Source organism: Macaca thibetana, chromosome 5, assembly GCF_024542745.1.
Source record: "Macaca thibetana thibetana isolate TM-01 chromosome 5, ASM2454274v1, whole genome shotgun sequence".
NCBI classification, from domain to species: Eukaryota; Metazoa; Chordata; class Mammalia; order Primates; family Cercopithecidae; genus Macaca; species Macaca thibetana.
Window position 1 is genome coordinate 46,114,246 of NC_065582.1, and position 19,167 is coordinate 46,133,412.

Genomic DNA, 19,167 nt, shown 5'->3' on the forward strand with positions numbered 1-19,167 from the left:
ATAGAAAGGGCACTATGGTGTCAAGACAGAATTTCATAGAGTAATAAATCTGAATTACTATCTAATTAAAAATCACAGTATGTTGCTGTAACTAACAGTGAATGTCAACTGCTTTATTAATTCCAAACTGAAAACCAATATTAGGACTAACAAGAACACAACCAAAGCTCATTGTCTAAACCTGATCAGTGTATTAGCACATCACTGCCTGGTACGTACCTGATTAGTTACATAATCTACCTTTTGCAAATAACACTTAATACATGTTAACAAGTGTAAGAGCACATCATCACTGCATGCCATCAATGATTTGCAGGCTTCCTTGGTAGTGTAATTATTCAGTCTTTCAAAGGTGCAAGATCCCACCCGGCGGAATCTTCACTCAATGAACCAAAAACACTGTAATTAACAAAATATAACAAAGTTCCACCATTAAAAACTAAACATACATTAACCAGAGAACTAGGTCCTGACACCAGTACATACATTATCCTCAGCATTTTGGAAGGCAACAAATGATGAGTCCAAGTATAAGCTAATGGTTATCACCTGAAGCTTCAGTTAGAAAGTTAACTTGTGAATCTACCTCTCATTTTAATGTTGTTAGACTGTAGTTTAAACAGCAATTTCCAAATCTAAAAGTAGCTTAGTTGACTTAGTATTGTTATATAAAGTAGTGTGACAACAAACAAGAACTCCCAAAGGAATTATGGTAAGGTACACTGGGAATACCTGAAACAATGTTTTAGATGAAAAAGTGCATAAATACAGTAATACTACGAGTGTGTTAACTATGGAACAAACGTTTCTCTGGGAGCTAAACAATACTATTTTCCCACATTATTTACATGTTATGAATTGTTCAGATACCACAAAGCACCACTTAAGTCTAAATTGCTTGATTATGTCAGAAAGGTCCTTTGACTTCAACTCTATTCATTTGAGGATCTACCTACAGTAGAAGTGTGAAGTCATTCTTCAAAAGGGATTTATCTTTACAATTCAGTTTTCTTTTGTTCAGAAATGGCAAGGCAATATTTTCATTTCACACTCTTTGTTGGCGTTTCTGATTCTGTGGACTGTCTCCCATCTGTCCAGGCTTCCCGGGTACTCTTTAGGGCCAAGGTCTTCTGTTGGTCAACAACAACATAATCCACTCTCTCATCTGCTACACTGCTGCCTGAGCCACTGCTCTTTTGCTAAAACACAAAGAAAAAACAAAAAATCCAACATATAAAGGAGTGTTTCTGAGTACAACTCAGTCTTAAAACACAAACACACATGCACTGCGAATACTTTTTTTTTTTTTTTTGGAGAAGGAGTTTTGATCTTGTTGCCCAGGCTGGAGTGCAATGGCGCGATCTCAGCTCACTGCAACCTCCGCCTCGTGGGTTCAAGCAATTTTCCTGTCTCAGCCTCCTGAGTAGCTGGGATTACAGGCATGTGCCACCATGCCCGGCTAATTTTGCATTTTTAGTAGAGACAGGGTTTCACCATATTGGTCAGGCTGGTCTCAAACTCCTGACCTCATGATCAATATTTCCCTAGAAGTGTCCTTTCACCTTCCTTTCAGGTGGAGGGAAAATTATTGCAGAAGGAAAGTCAGAAATAGTAAGGAATGATAAGCTGGTAAACATGTAGGAAAATGTAAATAAACATTGTTATATAATAAGAGCAGTAATAATACTATCTAATTTGTGGGTTTAACAAAAAAGATAACATTAAAATTTTGGACAAAAATAGCACATAATTTGAACATTTTAAGGAGAGTAAAGACACTATACCGGTTAACATTAGAATTCATTAAATTATGGACGCAGTGGCTTCCGCCTGTAATCCCAGCACTTTGGAGGGCTGAGGTGGGTGGATCACTTGAGGTCAGGAGTTAGAGACCATCCTGACCAACATGGTGAAACTGTGTCTCTACTAAAAATACAAAAATTAGCCAGGAGTGGTGGTGCACATCTGTAATCTCAGCTATTTGGGAGGCTGAGGCAGAAGAATCATTTGGACCTGCGAAGCGGAGGTTGCAGTGAGCCAAGATCACACTACTGCATTCCAGCCTAGGCAACAGAGCAAGACTCTGTCTCAGAAAAAAAAAAAAAAAAAAAAGAATTTGTTAAATAACTATTTCAATAGTAACCACTAAAAGAGTAGAAAGTATAAAATTTCTGTCAGAAAGGAAAAAAAAAATCACTCTCCATAACTATGTTATTTGTGGTTTACGAGACAGCATCAAGTAGCAGACCAGACTAAATTTATATTAAACATAACTTAATAAAATTATCCCAAAGGAGATAATTCTTCAGGTTTGAAGTGTGAACTGTATACACAGAAGAGGCACGTCACATGTCACTCACCTTACGTGGTGGTGTGGATTTCCCAGAATCCAAGTCGAGATCTAGGTATTCCACCTGTTTGTCTCCTTTAGGCTTGATCATAGGGCTGCTTCCTCCATCAAGACTGTTACTGCCAAAGAGATTCTGAAAGTATTAGACAACAAAATCAACGGTCAGACATTCACCAGACATACCACTCATACTGTTGGACATCTACGGAAGCCTAAATCTTTGCTTTCAAGAGGACATAGCTTAAAAAGTTAAACAACCTTTTAGGATAGAAAGAAAATAAGTAATATTTAAAAAACTGATTAAAGCCTAGCTTAGAGCAAGCTAAACGTAGTTTCAAAAGTTAAACTTGGTTCACACTAAGATTGAGACATCAAGAGATAGTTTGCTATGATAACCCAACTTGAACATTATTAAAATTATATCTGTACTCAATTATGTGTTTACAGGATCTTTATATTCCTTGCTTTCAAATTAAATTTTTAAAAAACTTTCTGCATTTTATTTAAAGGCTTTCACACTAAACTTTGTTTGACTCCATTGGCTAAGTCTATTCTGTTTCAATCATCTGGATTTTTTACCACTTAATTTCCTTAGCCTGATCTTTTCCTTCCTGAAAGGCATACATTTTAAAGTACGTATTTAAGAGAGAAGGAAAATTATTACCTAAGAAAGGCCTGAGATACAAGAAGAAATGATAAAGAAGCCGCTAAACATGCAGAAAAACGTAAATAAGCATAGTTTATATAATAAGAGCACTAATAATACTAACTTGTGGGTTTAAAAAGAATTAAAATTTTGGACAAAAATAGTGCTAAGATTTTAAAGGGAGTAGAGTGAAGACAACTCTGGAATTTGTAAATAACCATTTCAGATGATTTGTACAGTAGGACTACTCTCTAAAAAAAAGGTAAAGAAGGTGGGAAGATAGATGACAGCAATAAACAACAGGAACAAAAAACTTGAGGCAGAAAAATGAAAGATCAATGCTAAATAGAAAGAAAAAGCTGGCATGAACCTAAGTCCCTATATATTCCCTCCACTCTAATTACAACAGGGTTCTATTATACATGTGCTCAAACAAGTGACTTGTTTCCATGCCTTACTCCTTTTAACCCAATCTAGAAATGTTCTTGGCTTCTCATATGCAAGACTGTATTTCTCATTAGGGATTTTCATCCTTGTGTACTGTTGATATTAATGCTTATATATTATCTCATACTTTTGAAGAAAACCATAATGATTTAACAAAGTTAAAAATTTGTACATGTTATGATGAATAAAACAATTTGAAAACTGCATACATCTGGTGGTTCTGTTGATTCTTTTTATGTTGCTACTTCATTTCTTTTTGCTTAGGTTAAACAGAAAAAACTGTGCCTTAGGGAAAAGACACTTCTAGGGAAATATTGACACTATTCCCTCATTTTGTAGCAAGGCTGCTAATAGCTGGTATGGAACCTTTTTGCAAATTATTAAAAGGTGGTGCTTGCACTGGGGTGACACAGCTCTGTGCTGTGGGCGAGTGCAGCGTGGTAAGCAGCACATAGCCTGAATTTCATATAATCAGGTATGCAGTATGTTTATGCAGTAAACAACCTGCACAACTAAATGTAATGTTCCTATTTGAAGAAACAGATTTTTTAAACCAAATGTATCAATTACTGCAAATAAAACATTAAAAAAAATACAGAAAACGGCTAGGCGCGGTGGCTCAGGCCTGTAATCCCAGCACTTTGGGAGGCTGAGGCGGGGGGGGACCACCTGAGGTCAGGAGTTCGAGACCAGCCTGGCCAACATGGTGAAACCCCATCTTTACTAAAAACTACAAAAATTAGCTGGGTGTGGTGGTGGGCGCCTGTAATCCCAGCTACTTGGGAGGTTGAGACAGGCTAATCATTTGAACCCGGGAGGTGGAGGTTGCAGTGAGCCAAGATCGCGCCACTGCACTCCAGCCTGGGCAACAGGGAAACTCTGTCTGAAGAAAACAAAAAATCAAAAATAACATGTAGAACACAAAAAATGTAAGCAAGTTTTGGTCCTCAATATAAATAGCAATCCCTCCCTTTTTTCTAATTCATGGAGAAACTGAAATCATCATGAAATTTTTTACCTGAATGACTCTATACATCATTGTCACATAAAATCAGCCATGAGCGTATGGAAAATTCTATATTCAAATGTGATCAATGAAAGACCCATAATCCATTTCTCTGATTAGAAATATCTAGAAGTGTTCACAGTATTACAAGGCTATAAAAGAAATGTATGCATTCAAAAGACCTGCATGCATTATACCAGTAAGCTGCTCCTAAACAGAATTTCTCAGGGTGGCTAGTTAACCTATTTTATGTCTGCTATTACTAGAACTGAACATTTTTCCATCTTTAAGTATTTTTTTTTTTTTTTTTTTTTTTTTTTGAGACGGAGTCTCGCTCTGCCGCCCAGGCTGGAGTGCAGTGGCCAGATCTCAGCTCACTGCAAGCTCCGCCTCCCGGGTTCACGCCATTCTCCTGCCTCAGCCTCCCGAGTAGTTGGGACTACAGGCGCCCGCCACCGCGCCCGGCTAGTTTTTTGTATTTTTTAGTAGAGACGGGGTTTCACCGTGTTAGCCAGGATGGTCTCGATCTCCTGACCTCGTGATCCGCCCATCTCGGCCTCCCAAAGTGCTGGGATTACAGGCTTGAGCCACCGCGCCCGGCCATCTTTAAGTATTGTTAACATTTGTGTGTCTACAAGGAAGTCTATTTAATCTCCAGTGGGAACAGCCTGTCTGTATTCTAGCCTTTCACCCAGTATTTTCCCAAAACAGTTTAGAGAAACTCTAAGATTCTACAAGGTATTATAAGTGTTCTTTGAATTAAATAACAAACCAGTAGTGCTATTTTTTTTTTTTTTTTTTTTTTTTTTTTGAGGTGGACTCTTGCTTTGTCGCCTGGGCTGGAGGGCAGTAGCTTGATCTTGGCTCACTGCAATCTCTGCCTTGTGGGCTCAAGCAATTCTCCTGCCTCAGCCTCCTAACTGGGATTACAGGCGTCTGCCACCACACCTGGCTAATTTTTGTATTTTTAGTAAAGACGGGGTTTCACCAGGTTGGCCAGGCTGGTCTCACACTACTAACCTCAGGTGATCCGCTTCGGCCTCCTAAAGTGCTGGGATTACAGGTGTGAGCCACAACACGTGGCCTAGATTTTTAAAAAATTATGTGAAATCATTTAACATATTTTTGTTATTATCACATAACAATATGTCTGCCTTTAGTTATGGTTTACCATCATTTGAATTTCAGGTGTCACATTCAGAATTCACTTGATAATGCATTAATTTTGATCCAAAATTAAAGAAGTTTGTTAAATATTTGCTATAATTCTCATATTCTTTTCTAAGGGAGAGTTGAATGGACTATGATGAGTCCTTGTATTTGGCAGCATGAGGAGATGGAATTGGCACTGTTGACTTTTCTGTTGTACTTGGTAGATACGTATGTCCTCCTGGGTCATTTGTGCTTTTTTCTAATACATAGGACCTAAGTACTTCAGAAATTCATCACAGGCCAGGTGCAGTGGCTCACGCCTGTAATCCCAGCACTTTGGGAAGCCAAGGCAGGCAGATCATTTGAGGTCAGGAGTTTGAGACCATCCTGGGCAACATGATGAAACCCTATTTCTATCAAAAACACAAAAATTAGTCGGGAGTGGTGGCGCAAACCTGACATCCCAGCTACTCAGGAGGCTGAGTCAGGAGAATTGTTTAAAACCCAGGAGGTGGAGGCTGCAGAGAGCTGAGATCACGCCACTGCATTCCAGCCTAGGTGACAGAACGAGAATCTGTCTCCAAAAAAAAAAAAAAAAAAAAGAAATTCACCACATTGTGTTTATTTAGACACCTCTACTGGTGACAAGTAAAAGTACCTTTGTGGCTTAATGGCATTAGGTGTAAAAAAAAAAAAAAAAAAAAAAAAAAAAAAAAAGGCCGGGCGCGGTGGCTCAAGCCTGTAATCCCAGCACTTTGAGAGGCCGAGGCGGGCGGATCACGAGGTCAGGAGATCGAGACCATCCTGGCTACCCTGGTGAAACCCCGTCTCTACTAAAAAATACAAAAATCTAGCCGGGCGAGGTGGCGGGCGCCTGTAGTCCCAGCTACTCGGGAGGCTGAGGCAGGAGAATGGCATAAACCCAGGAGGTGGAGCTTGCAGTGAGCTGAGATCCGGCCACTGCACTCCAGCCTGGGCGACAGAGCGAGATTCTATCTCAAAAAAAAAAAAAAAAAAAAAAAAAAAAAAAAATTGTATTTTGATTTCCTTTGATTTCTGATTGTAATACTCTTCTTTTTCATCTTTTCCCTTCATCTAATACTTACCTATGACAAATCACATTTTTAAATTTTCCTATTATATGGGCCTTTCCAAAATTTTTATGGCTATTTACTATTTTGGGCAAAAAGACACAGTCTTTAGTACCTCCAAAAATACTCTAACTACTTTACAATAAAAAAACAGTTCACTTAACTACCCAAAGTTGGAAATAGGTGACAATATCTACTCTGACCGAGAATTTAGGATCTAGGGTTTTACTAGAGTCAACTTACTATATTGAGGAAAACTAATTAACTTAAATAATAATAAATTGAAAAGTAGTGAATACAAAAGCAAAAGTCAATAAAAATTACCCTGCCTTGAAAAATCAGTGAAAATATTATTGATATATTGATTATATTATTTTCGAATACTTTTTTCTTTTCATTTTTATTATTATAAGTTCTAGGGTACATGTGCATAACGTGCAGGTTTGTTACATATGTATACTTGTGCCATGTTGGCGTGCTGCACCCATCAACTCGTCAGCACCCATCAACTCGTCATTTACATCAGGTATAACTCCCAATGCAATCCTTCCCCCCCCGCCCCCTCCCCATGATAGGCCCCGGTGTATGATGTTCCCCTTCCCGAGTCCGAGTGATCTCATTGTTCAGTTCCCACCTATGAGTGAGAACATGCGGTGTTTGGTTTTCTGTTCTTGTGATAGTTTGCTGAGAATGATGGTTTCCAGCTGTATCCGTGTCCCTACAAAGACCACAAACTCATCCTTTTTTATGGCTGCATAGTATTCCATGGTGTATATGTGCCACATTTTCTTAATCCAGTCTGTCACTGATGGACATTTGGGTTGATTCCAAGTCTTTGCTATTGTGAATAGTGCCGCAATAAACATACGTGTGCATGTGTCTTTATAGCAGCATGATTTATAATCCTTTGGGTATATACCCAGTAATGGGATGGCTGGGTCATATGGTACTTCTAGTTCTAGATCCTTGACCAAAACAGCATGGTACTGGTACCAAAACAGAGATATAGACCAATGGAACAGAACAGAGTCCTCAGAAATAATACCACACATCTACAGCCATCTGATCTTTGACAAACCTCAGAAAAACAAGAAATGGGGAAAGGATTCCCTATTTAATAAATGGTGCTGGGAAAATTGGCTAGCCATAAGTAGAAAGCTGAAACTGGATCCTTTCCTTACTCCTTATACGAAAATTAATTCAAGATGGATTAGAGACTTAAATGTTAGACCTAATACCATAAAAACCCTAGAAGAAAACCTAGGTAATACCATTCAGGACATAGGCATGGGCAAGGACTTCATGTCTAAAACACCAAAAGCAATGGCAACAAAAGTCAAAATTGACAAATGGGATCTAATTAAACTAAAGAGCTTCTGCACAGCAAAAGAAACTACCATCAGAGTGAACAGGCAACCTGGGAAAAAATTTTTGCAATCTACTCATCTGACAAAGGGCTAATATCCAGAACCTATAAAGAACTCAAACAAATTTACAAGAAAAAAATAAACAACCCCATCAAAAAGTGGGCAAAGGATATGAACAGACAGTTCTCAAAAGAAGACATTCATACAGCCAACAGACACATGAAAAAATGCTCATCATCACTGGCCATCAGAGAAATGCAAATCAAAACCACAATGAGATACCATCTCACACCAGTTAGAATGGCAATCATTAAAAAGTCAGGAAACAACAGGTGCTGGAGAGGATGTAGAGAAATAGGAACACTTTTACACTGTTGGTGGGATTGTAAACTAGTTCAACCATTATGGAAAACAGTATGGCGATTCCTCAAGGATATTTTTGAATACTTTATACATTTGATATTTAAAAAATTTTTATAGACGAGGTCTCACTATGTTGCCCAGGCTAGGTGTGAACTCCTAGGCTCAACAGATCCTCTTGCTTCAGTCTCCTGGGTAGCTGGGACTACAGGCGCATGCCATTGTGCCTGGCTAAGATTTGGTAATATTTTAAAGTCAAGTAATTTAAGCACAAAATCAAGTTGTTCATATCACTTAATTATGTTTCCTGACAACATATAGTTGTAAGAAACCTGGTTATGCCTAAAGTCTATAAAGGATGAAAAACCAATTCATTGATAGAATTGGGCTTTCTATTTTATACCTCTAAATAGGGCTATTTTAAATAATATAGGGCCACTAAAATGTTACTCATTCCAAATTTTGACATTAGGTATTTGCTTATCCTGGTAGATATGGCCTGACTGTCCCTCAATACCTGCTCTCCCTGCTCCCATATGCATGGGATTTTCAGGTGGGCTCACTGTTCCTCGGATCTAAGGCCATGTTTTCTAGCTCCTTTGTGTCTCAGTGTGGCCACACAGGCTAAGTTCTGGTTAATGGTTTGTATACAGCAGTTTCGAGGAACTGTCCTTATGAGGCAGTTGGGCTGTACCCTTCTTTTTCTCCCTTTCCTCCACCTGGAGTTGGCATGTGGCTCTGTTGGCTGGAGCGTCATCTTGTCCAATGAGCATATGTGCCACACCGAAGGAAAGCAGACCGGAGAGCTGGAAAAGGTCTGAATCCCTGAAGACTCTATGGAACAGAGCTGCCACAACAGCCTTGGATTGATTCTCTCCAGACTTTTCCATGAGAAAGAAAGAAAATTCTCTCTTGAGTCACGAATATTTATTCTCTTTTATTCAGAGGGAAATTTAATCCTAACAGATATACTTATCTACTAAAATACAAATAACAAAGCAAACATTAAATCTGACTTAAGGAAAAGCTAAAGCCAAATATTTTTTAAAACTAAAATTGGTTTGTATTCTTAAACATTTGAAGTATTTTCTGGCAACTACCTGATTTCTGAGGAACAAAATGCTCACTACCATTAGAAAATTCTCATGCTTTATGATAGTATAGCCAACTAAACATGTTATGTTTATAAGAGGTCTTCTTTAATCTTTACACCTATCTAAGGGTATATTACTTATTTATAAGACCATTTCACCACTAGAGTGCTGTGACACAGCCTTAGAGAACTGTATTATAAAATGCTGCCAGTGTATTTTCTTGAAGAGTATCAAAAATCAAGTATCTCTTATATGAGATATAACTGAAAACTTTATTTTTTTTCTATTAGACATGGGGTGACATGTTGCCCAGGCTAGCCTCAAACCGCTGGACTCAAGGACTCAAGTGATCCTCCCACCTCAGCCTCCCAAACAGCTGAAACTACAGGGTTGTGCTGCTGTGCCAGGCAACTTTTTTTTTTAAACTCATTTACAGTTTACTTTCACCTTTTATTGTTTTTAGAGTTTATGACATTATTTTTAATAAGCTTTTAAAAAGTTGTCTTTTATTGCTTTTTCTTAAGTATATAAAGATATGAGGATAAAATTTATAGACAGAACAGTTCTAGCTTGAATGACTGAAAAGGGCTGCTCAGAAAAGGAGAAGTTAAAACTTTACATACTGGGTCTTCACTGGACAGGTTTGGGTTCATGGGAACATAATTCTCTTCACTGTCATGTGAGTCACTGCTTGAAGTTGTGCTATGCACTGAATCCGGTCGGGGGGACATGGGAAACCTAGAAGAGCTAATTACAGAAACATGTTATCACAAACATAAGCCTTGACAATAATACCTAAAATTATTCCCCAAATAAAAATGATAGTCTGCATTCTTTCAGAAATATTCCCTTATGTTTACAATCATTCATTGTACAAATTTATAATGACATAATTTTTGTGCACAAACACATAACTAATATTTATAACTGTTTTATAAAAGTGTATTTTGGACAGCAAAATATTTTGTGTAAAACAAGTCCCCCCCGCCCCCCAAAAATACCCACTACCAGTGACTTGGTGATAAGTAGAAAGTTACAGATATAAAACGGAAGACAAGAATTTCTATTTTTAAAAAAACTATATATAATATATAATACATAATATATAATATAATATACATAATATATAATATATATATACACACACGTAAAACATGAACATATGTTCAACGTAGGTTTGTAACTTCATAAATTCCTCTCATTTTCCTATATACATTTAAATAAGTCTTGGTGGCCAGGAGCGGTGGCTCAAGCCTGTAATCCCAGCACTTTGGGAGGCCGAGACGGGCGGATCACGAGGTCAGGAGATCAAGATCATTCTGGCTAACCCAGTGAAACCCCATCTCTACTAAAAAATACAAAAAACTGGTCGGGCGAGGTGGCGGGCGCCTGTAGTCCCAGCTACTCGGGAGGCTGAGGCAGGAGAATGGCGTACACCCGGGAGGCGGAGCTTGCAGTGAGCTGAGATCCTGCCACTGCACTCCAGCCTGGGCGACAGAACGAGACTCTGTCTCAAAAAAAAAAAAAAAAAAGTGGCAAATAAGTCTCGGTTACATAATCTCCACAAGAGACGACCACATTTTCAAGATTAGTAATCCTCAGAAATGTTTGGTTTCATAAACCTTTTATACTCTTAAAAATTATTGAGAATCCCAAGAAATTTTTGTTTACATGAGTTGTACCTATTCATTTTGCCGTATTAGAAATGAGAATAGACTATTTTTTAAAACACAAGTAGTACACAAATACACACATTCTATTGGGTGTCACAATGATATCATCACTTATCATGTAACCTCTGGAAAACTCCACTGTACACTCAGTAGGAGAATAAATACAGCAAATAACATCTTAATATATTAATGAAAATGGTTTTGACTTCACAGAACCCCTTAAAAGGGGGCTCTTCAGATCATCCATTGAGAACCACTATTCTAGATATTTTCCAGGATAATGAACAATTCTAGATAGTCACATTATTCATACAAACTACATATTTTAGACAAAGGACTTACTCTCGAGCAAAACTCCTAGTGATGGGAGATCTAACTGGGGCTTGTAATTCTTCCCATTCTGGCAAAGGTTTTATTTCTAAAGGTGCTGGCTTGACTGGAAAAAAAAAAAAAGAGAGAAAAAGAGATTTTTAGTGTACAGAACTTTGGAAAACAAACAAGATTCTCTCTCTGTAACTCTATATTTGATAGAGCAAACCTAAGACCACCTAGTTACACATATGAAATGAGGTTCATGAATGTTACATGATTTGCCCAAGGTTACATAGCTAAGTAATTAGTGGTAAAAGCTAAATCAAATGTTTCATGATTGTTACCTCAAAGCCTAAACCTCTATTACAACATGTTGCCTAAGTACATGTTTTATGAATATAAACTAAATGAGATGAAGAAAGAGTAATGTGACCCAGTTTCTCTATGGTTGCTTTATACGTTTCATTATTTGATAAATTATTTCACCAATTTCATACTCAATAAGGAAATTTAATCATCTATGTAAAATCATTCCTATTCTTCAATACTGAAGTATATAACTATATATATAAAATGATGCATAGAAACTATTAAAAACAAAACTTTGTTAAAACCCCAAACCAAAAAAATGTTCAAATCTTTTAAAATAATTCATGTCCAGTCTGGAAACAAACAAAACGAAACAATATTTATATCTTTAGATCCAAACTCTACTCTGAAAAAAGGCCACAATTATTTTACTTCAAATTGTTAGTGTAATTTAACCAACAAATCTCTTCCTAAATTATATACAATTAAGTAAATGCTAATAATAATTTTCATTTATAAGTGATCTTTATTTACCTCACATTGCAGTAGACAATTAACCCAGTATATACCAGAGTTCTTAGCCATTTTCTTAAAGTCAAAACTGAGATTTTTTCAGAAATTTATGGAGTGAGCAAAAGAACTAAAACAATACTATTTAATACTAGATATTTTAGGAGACTACCTAAACATATTAGGTAAATATTTCAGTTATGTTTCATTCTGCCACTCTTAACAAAAAATTTCATCTTTCCAGATTTATTTATAGTCTTTGCCCATGTATATTCAATTTTAATCAATTATGGCATAATTACCATTACACTATAAAATGAATGGTCATTTTAAAGGACCATACACATTGAGGCTCATAAGTATTTTGTCAACTCATATATAATGAAGACCAAATTAACTTATTAAATTTTAGCTAAAACCATTTTGCTTGTCTATATTCTTAAAATAGACAGATACAGAATATTCTGCTGACTGAAAGTATTTCTTTAACTGTTAATGTTTTACTTTTTGACACCCAAAGGCTAATAGCAGTTTAGCTGTTAGATTTTAAATAATGGCACAATTAATCCATGGAAATGATTCTTCTGTGTCAGAACAGAATACATATACATAAAGACAGAAGACAACAGAAAATCACAAACAGTTCACAAATTTAAAGGATAAAATGTTGTCTAAAAAGTTAAAAGAATAATGCAAAAGGAGAAGTCTGAATATCATATATTATCAAATATTTAACATGCTATTGTTAATGGCATACATGGGAAGCATTCATTTTAGAAATAATGTGCTGGAAAGTTCTATTTACAACAGCAATAGTATTTAAGGTTCTTCTTTTAGAAAAAAAAAAAGAACATTACAAAATAAATTCCCAATGCCCCATACCACATGCGGTGCTAAAGTACATACCCTTTCTTCTTGTAGCAAAGTCACCTATGGTTTGTGAATCAGTTCGCTCTAAACCATGGGGTTTGAGTCTTAAAATTTTAGGACTTTGACCTAATTGGTAAAAAGAAGACTCTCTTAATATAATGTTATTTATTAATTGGAAAATGGATTCTGTAAAAAATGCAACAGAGCCCTGTGCAAAAATGTTACATCTAAAAGCATGAACAAAAGTTTGTTGTGGAGAATATTTCAGTCTTGCTACATAAAATTCATGCTCATGCTCAGCACAACGGAAAAGAGGAATTTACATGCAACGATGTAAGCAGCAAGGAGGTATAAAAGATGGTAGGATTTTAGTGCGATAATCAGCCTGGTTAGTTGTTATCTTCATTTGGGGGAACAGAGGGAAAATATGTGCCATGTTAGTTTTTCTTCTAACATGTCTTAGAAAACTGGATCAAATAAAAAATTTGTAGAATACCCTAGTCAGATCTCAATTACATCTTTCTTTTCTTTGAAATCTGGTGTCTCATATGAAAGCCTGAAGGCCTATGTCCTTGTAATATTACTTTTCTAATTTGGTAGAGATGTTTTTAAAACCTTAATCTTTTCCTGCACCTCCTAACCAAGATTCTTCTAGAGAAGCAAGTGGCCACTACTATATTTACTAATCTAAAACCAATAAAAGACCAACATTTCTTTCCTCTGGATACTAACTGGTTGCCCAATGGCTTCATCTGCAATAATTAGATGTTTAGATTCTGGTTATACTGATTGCCTAGCTTCAGTTTAATTAAGTATATGAAAGCATAAATTCAGTTACCATCGTCTTCCTTTCATTTAATGTCTGCCACATAAAAGCACTGCTGAAAAGCCTATGAAAGGCATCTTTCCCATTAGAAGCCTGGATGCCAGAGTTGCAATATCATTTGAATCAGTGATTTAAGCTACTCCATTATTAGTGGCACTAAATTTTCTTTTTTCTTGGAATTTACAAAGTTGAGTTGACATCTATTAGGTGGCAGAATCAGAATTTGCTGGTTAAATGCTGATATCTAGCACCTTACCTACCGAAATCTCAAAGCTTCTTAAAATATAATTCTGTAGAGGTTATAAAAAATAAAAATTTCCTAACCAATTTTCTAAGTTAGACAATACATTCAGTTTATTCAGAAATGAGGCAGCCTGATTTTAAAAGGTAAATACTAAAATTTTGGGCAAGATTCACTCCCTACCCCTAAAACTCCCTAACCCAGGGCCCACAGCGGCAGGACCCTTTTCTAAAGCAAAGGAAGATGACAACTTTTTTTTTTTTTGAGAGGGAGTCTCGCTCTGTCTCCCAGGCTGGAGTGCAGTGGTGCCATCTGGATCTTGGCTTATTGCAAGCTCCGCCTCCTGGGTTCACTCCATTCTCCTGCCTTAGCCTCCTGAGTAGCTGGGACTACAGGCACCTGCCACCTCGTCTGGCTAATTTTTTGTATTTTTAGTAGAGACGGGGTTTCACCGTGTCAGCCAGGATGGTCTTGATCTCCTGACCTCGTGATCCGCCTGCCTCAGCCTCCCAAAGTGCTGTGATTACAGGCGTGAGCCACCGCGTCCGGCTACGATGACTTTTTAAACTCCCCCAAATAGTGTGCTACCCTTAAAACAAAACAAAACAAAACAGAGGCAGAGGGTAAGTCTTAGTACTAAAATAATATGATTATTTTGGAGTGAAAGGCCCTTACAAATCTAGTTTCTTCATTTTATGAATGAGATTCACCCAAAGAAAGGGGTTAAGTGATTTGTTCAGGTTACACTTTAACCGGAGGCAGAGTTAAGACTTCCTCTAGCCTGCCACTTGCTGGTGTGGCACTCCTGTTCTATACCACATTGTCTTACCTTTCCAGACCTTTAGGGATACAGAGAATCTTAGGAAATTCAGCTGGTACTATGTTGGAGCTGCTTGGAGTTCAGTTTTGAACTCTACATTGTGGCTGACTCTGTGCTACACAGTCACAAACTAAGGAACCCAAGCAGAGGAAAGAAGAAATGTGCTCATTCCTACACTTATGTCTATCTACTCTGGATTTACAGATGTGGCTTGGGGGGATGTCAACGTGAATGCCACAGAGAGTTGACACATCAGTGATGTCAAGTTTAATTACAAAATGCTCTTAGAACTACTTTTGGTTTGCTGGTCTTGACCTAATATGTGAGACACACTCCTCCTTTTCTGAAGGATCTGTTTTCATTAGCTCTGCAGCTCCCTCCTGACTTTTTTCACCATAGTTATCTCCCAGTGGTCACTCTTTGTGTTTCTCAGCTTTGTGCCCCCAGTATCTTATCTATGTTTGTGGTTAAATAATCAAGGTCACATGACTGCTAAATCTTACCAAGTTATGGTTTCTCACCTTTTTCTCTAGTTCTACCTTCCAACTGCCTGACAGGTCACCTCCAATTATCCTTCTAAAGCTGAAACTAATTGTTTCTCCTCCAAACCAATGCCATTTTCCACCTCCAATGCCCTTAGTAATGACACCATTTCCTGGATCCTTAGGTACAAATTCTCAGAGTTATGTAGTCCATCCCCTTTGAGCATCTGCATTTGGTCTCAAAATGCTAATAATTTCCCAATATGACAACAAAAAGAGCTTTTAAAATGGGAAGGACTGAAATGGAAGGAGCAGGGAGTCAAGGTCAATGAGAAAGTTACCCGAGCCTGTGTGAATGCTGGTGTGATGACTATAATCCAGAATGCTCACGGCCTATGAAAAATATCATGGAGGGTCTTTTAAAATATATTTCTAGAGGAAGAGAAACAAGGCAAGAACAAACGTGTTTGGGGAAAAAAAACTAATAATAATAGATTAAAAAAAAAAAAGCGAGAGAAACTCAACTCCTATCTTGCTTTAGTCTTCTCTAGCTAGGAGAATGATTTTCAAACTGAAAAGGACAGAAGAAAGATAGCAGCCATTAAAGGTCCATTAAGTGAGAAAGGTGTGTGAAAGTTGATTATACAAATTGGGTCATTCTTGTTGTAGCCAACTAAATTAGGGTTGAGGGGCGAGGCGGGAAGCACTCAGGGCACAGGGCAACTGATCCAAGAATTAGCGAGACGGGCGGATCACGAGGTCAGGAGATCGAGATCATCCTGGCTAACACGGTGAAACTCCGTCTCTACTAAAAAATACAAAAAAAAACAAAAAACAAAAAAAAAACTAGCCGGGCGAGGTGGTGGGCACCTGTAGTCCCAGCTACTCAGGAGGCTGAGGCAGGAGAATGGCGTAAACCTGGGAGGTGGAGCTTGCAGTGAGCTGAGATCCGGCCACTGCACTCCAGCCTGGGCGACAGAGCGAGACTCCGTCTCAAAAAATAAAAATAAAATAAATAAAATAAAACATTTCCACAACCCCTGGTGCTGAAACGGCCTGCTGCAACCCTAAGACCGGTTTTATGTAGCGGCTGCTGCATATGACTTGCCATGACTCTAAAACTGGTTTCACCTACCACCATCATTCACCAATCAGATCTTGCCAGCTCCCAAGAAATTCTCTAGTGCCAGTGAGCTTTCTTTTAAAACAATACGTAAGATTTCTCTTTCTAATAAAACTCCCAACCTCCTCCTTGTTCTTCAGACATAACAAAGACTTTGTCTGTGTATCTCAAATTGCAGTCTTGCTTCCCAAATAAAATGTTAAAGATTCATCTGTATATTTTTATTCTGACTTCAACAAGTGCAACATAGTATCCAGCAACTTTAGAGTGTTCTATTCAATGAATTACATTTCAAGATAGCACTGATTTTACAGACAAGAACACAGAATACATATAACTTATTTGGAGAAGTCATGGAGAATATGGAAATGCCACAAGAATAAACTACGGATGTGTTTACATCACATTCTTCCCTTGAATTGTGCTCTGCTCTGGCTAGACCATTCTCTATTTCTCATGTACATCTTTAAAATTTCAGCCCTTTTCTACATTCTTTCACTATCAATATCCATCACTGCTTTATCAATCAGTGACTTTAATTTCTACACAAAGCTCAAGTTAGAACACATTCTCTAAGACTGCCCAGAGAAATGCCATTACACTTAGTTATCAATCGTGAACATTTATTGAGAAGTTATTAGGTATTAGACATGCTAACACCTCTTAACAACCACATCGGGAAGGTACAATTTAAAAGAGATTTTAATAATTGTATTACCACGCTGGTTGGGGCTTATAGAACTTAAGTAACTTGCCCAGAGTCACACAGATGATGACTGGTAGAGCCAGAATTTAAATCCTGTGCATCTACAGAGAGGGTTCATGTTCTTAGTCCCATATCCTTATTTCAAACCTACAGTCTTTACTATAGTTACTCTTAGAAGAGTATTTGTATCGCTTTGCTTTTGTATACAGTAAGTTATCTCAACTAAATTTTAAGTACTTCCAACATTAGAGATGTAAAATCGTTACATTTCTCTGAAGGGTTTACCTTCATGACCAGTAATTTCCTCTTGGTGACAGTGAAAACATATATAAAATGTAAGTGATTGTAATAATGAAGATAATGTGGACTAAGTAATTTTTAAAGATGTCGTATGTTCCAAGGAGACTCGTATGAGTCAAAATCAGATGCATGAAATCAGTAAGCCTTTCACTCAAGTTCTTCCTCATCTCCATTACCTTTTTTTCTGGGGTGGGTACTAAAAGGATACTCCTTTTCTAGGGTATTCCTTGGTTTTCTTAATAGAACAATATGATATAATCATATAGAGATTTTTAAAAATGCATTTATAAAATTTACATGTATTTTCTACTCTGTGCAAAGCTTAAGGTTAATTTTAGGGCAGAAGCTACAATGTGGAAATGTTGCACTGAATTGTACTATGTCACTTAGGCGTTTTGTTAGCTTGATTTCTCTATGCTTCCAAACTCAATTTGACATTTATGTTCCAGACAGACATGAAAATCATACCCAAAGAATAGCCCTATATTACTTGAGAGAAAGGAAAAAAGAGTCCAAGGTGTAAGGAGGACTGTCTTAGCCTTTTCTCCTCCTTTACTGCCTGTATAGGCCAATGTTTTACTGATTGCTGAAGAAAAGTATGAAAATAGATAATAAGAAATAAGAATATTAAAGCAAAGGCAAAAATAAAACAACTTTGGTGATTCTCAAATTCTGAGTAAACAGAGAACTCTTGTGAACCTGAACCTTTAAGTCCAAGGCAGCTACAACTTGGCTTTTGCTAGACTTGGTTTGAACAAAGAGTGCAACATAATTTAGTGAAGAGCACTGACAACTGGGGAAATTTCTATCTGTGCTTTAATTCTTAGGAGGGTTGTTAATGTCAGTCTCTTGATCATGTGATCTGCTCCCTAATTGGGAGTATGATTAGAGATGATCTAATTTTACATTTTAAAATAAGAAAATTTATGTGAAGAAAAGTCAATGGATTTGTCCAATGTCATTTAATGGGAAGGAGTGGTTGTTAATAGTATTACCAGAAATGAATTCTGGCTTTTTGTATTCTTGGTCTAACATTTTTCTAATATACTGCTGTATACTGTAACCTCATCACTGTAAATTATTTTAATGGTTTTTAAAAGAAAAAACTGAAAACACACTAACTAGAAAATATATGCCATTCTAGAAGAGCATGCAGCGTATGATTCATACCCTCCCTTTGCTTTGCTCTCTTATATCATGTGAATTCTAATGGAGGAGGACACTTTTAAACCCTCAAAAGCTAAAGCCCTTCAAAAAAAAAAAAAAAGAAACAATTTTAATTCTAAGGAATTATCCCCAAGTATGCCAAAGAAAACAGCACTGCAGGCCAGGCACAGTGGCTCATGCCTGTAATCCCAACACTGTGGGAGGCTGAGGCGGGAGGATCACTTGAGCCCAGGAGTTTGAGACCAGCTTGGGCAACATAGTGAGAACCCGTCTCTAAAAGAAAAAGAAAGAAAATATCCTTGCAAACTGCATAAA

The 19,167-nt window shown here is 37.3% G+C and overlaps 1 protein-coding gene across 4 annotated transcripts in view; it reads right to left on the bottom strand.

Annotated features, from left to right (window-relative positions):
• Positions 1 to 82: 82 nt before the first annotated feature.
• Positions 83 to 19,167, bottom strand: part of GAB1 (GRB2 associated binding protein 1) — a 129,981-nt gene continuing 110,896 nt past the window's right edge. For 2 of the 4 annotated variants that reach the window (XM_050791090.1, XM_050791088.1), the window contains 6 exons: positions 13,224 to 13,313; positions 11,529 to 11,622; positions 10,137 to 10,260; positions 9,139 to 9,300; positions 2,361 to 2,483; positions 83 to 1,199 (listed from right to left, as the gene is read on the bottom strand). In XM_050791090.1, the coding sequence (XP_050647047.1) occupies positions 1,041 to 1,199; positions 2,361 to 2,483; positions 9,139 to 9,300; positions 10,137 to 10,260; positions 11,529 to 11,622; positions 13,224 to 13,313 (752 nt within the window). In that variant the 3' untranslated portion in view covers positions 83 to 1,040. The remainder of the gene's footprint in view (positions 1,200 to 2,360; positions 2,484 to 9,138; positions 9,301 to 10,136; positions 10,261 to 11,528; positions 11,623 to 13,223; positions 13,314 to 19,167) is intronic. The other 2 variants (XM_050791089.1, XM_050791091.1) reach the window with 2 other exon arrangements.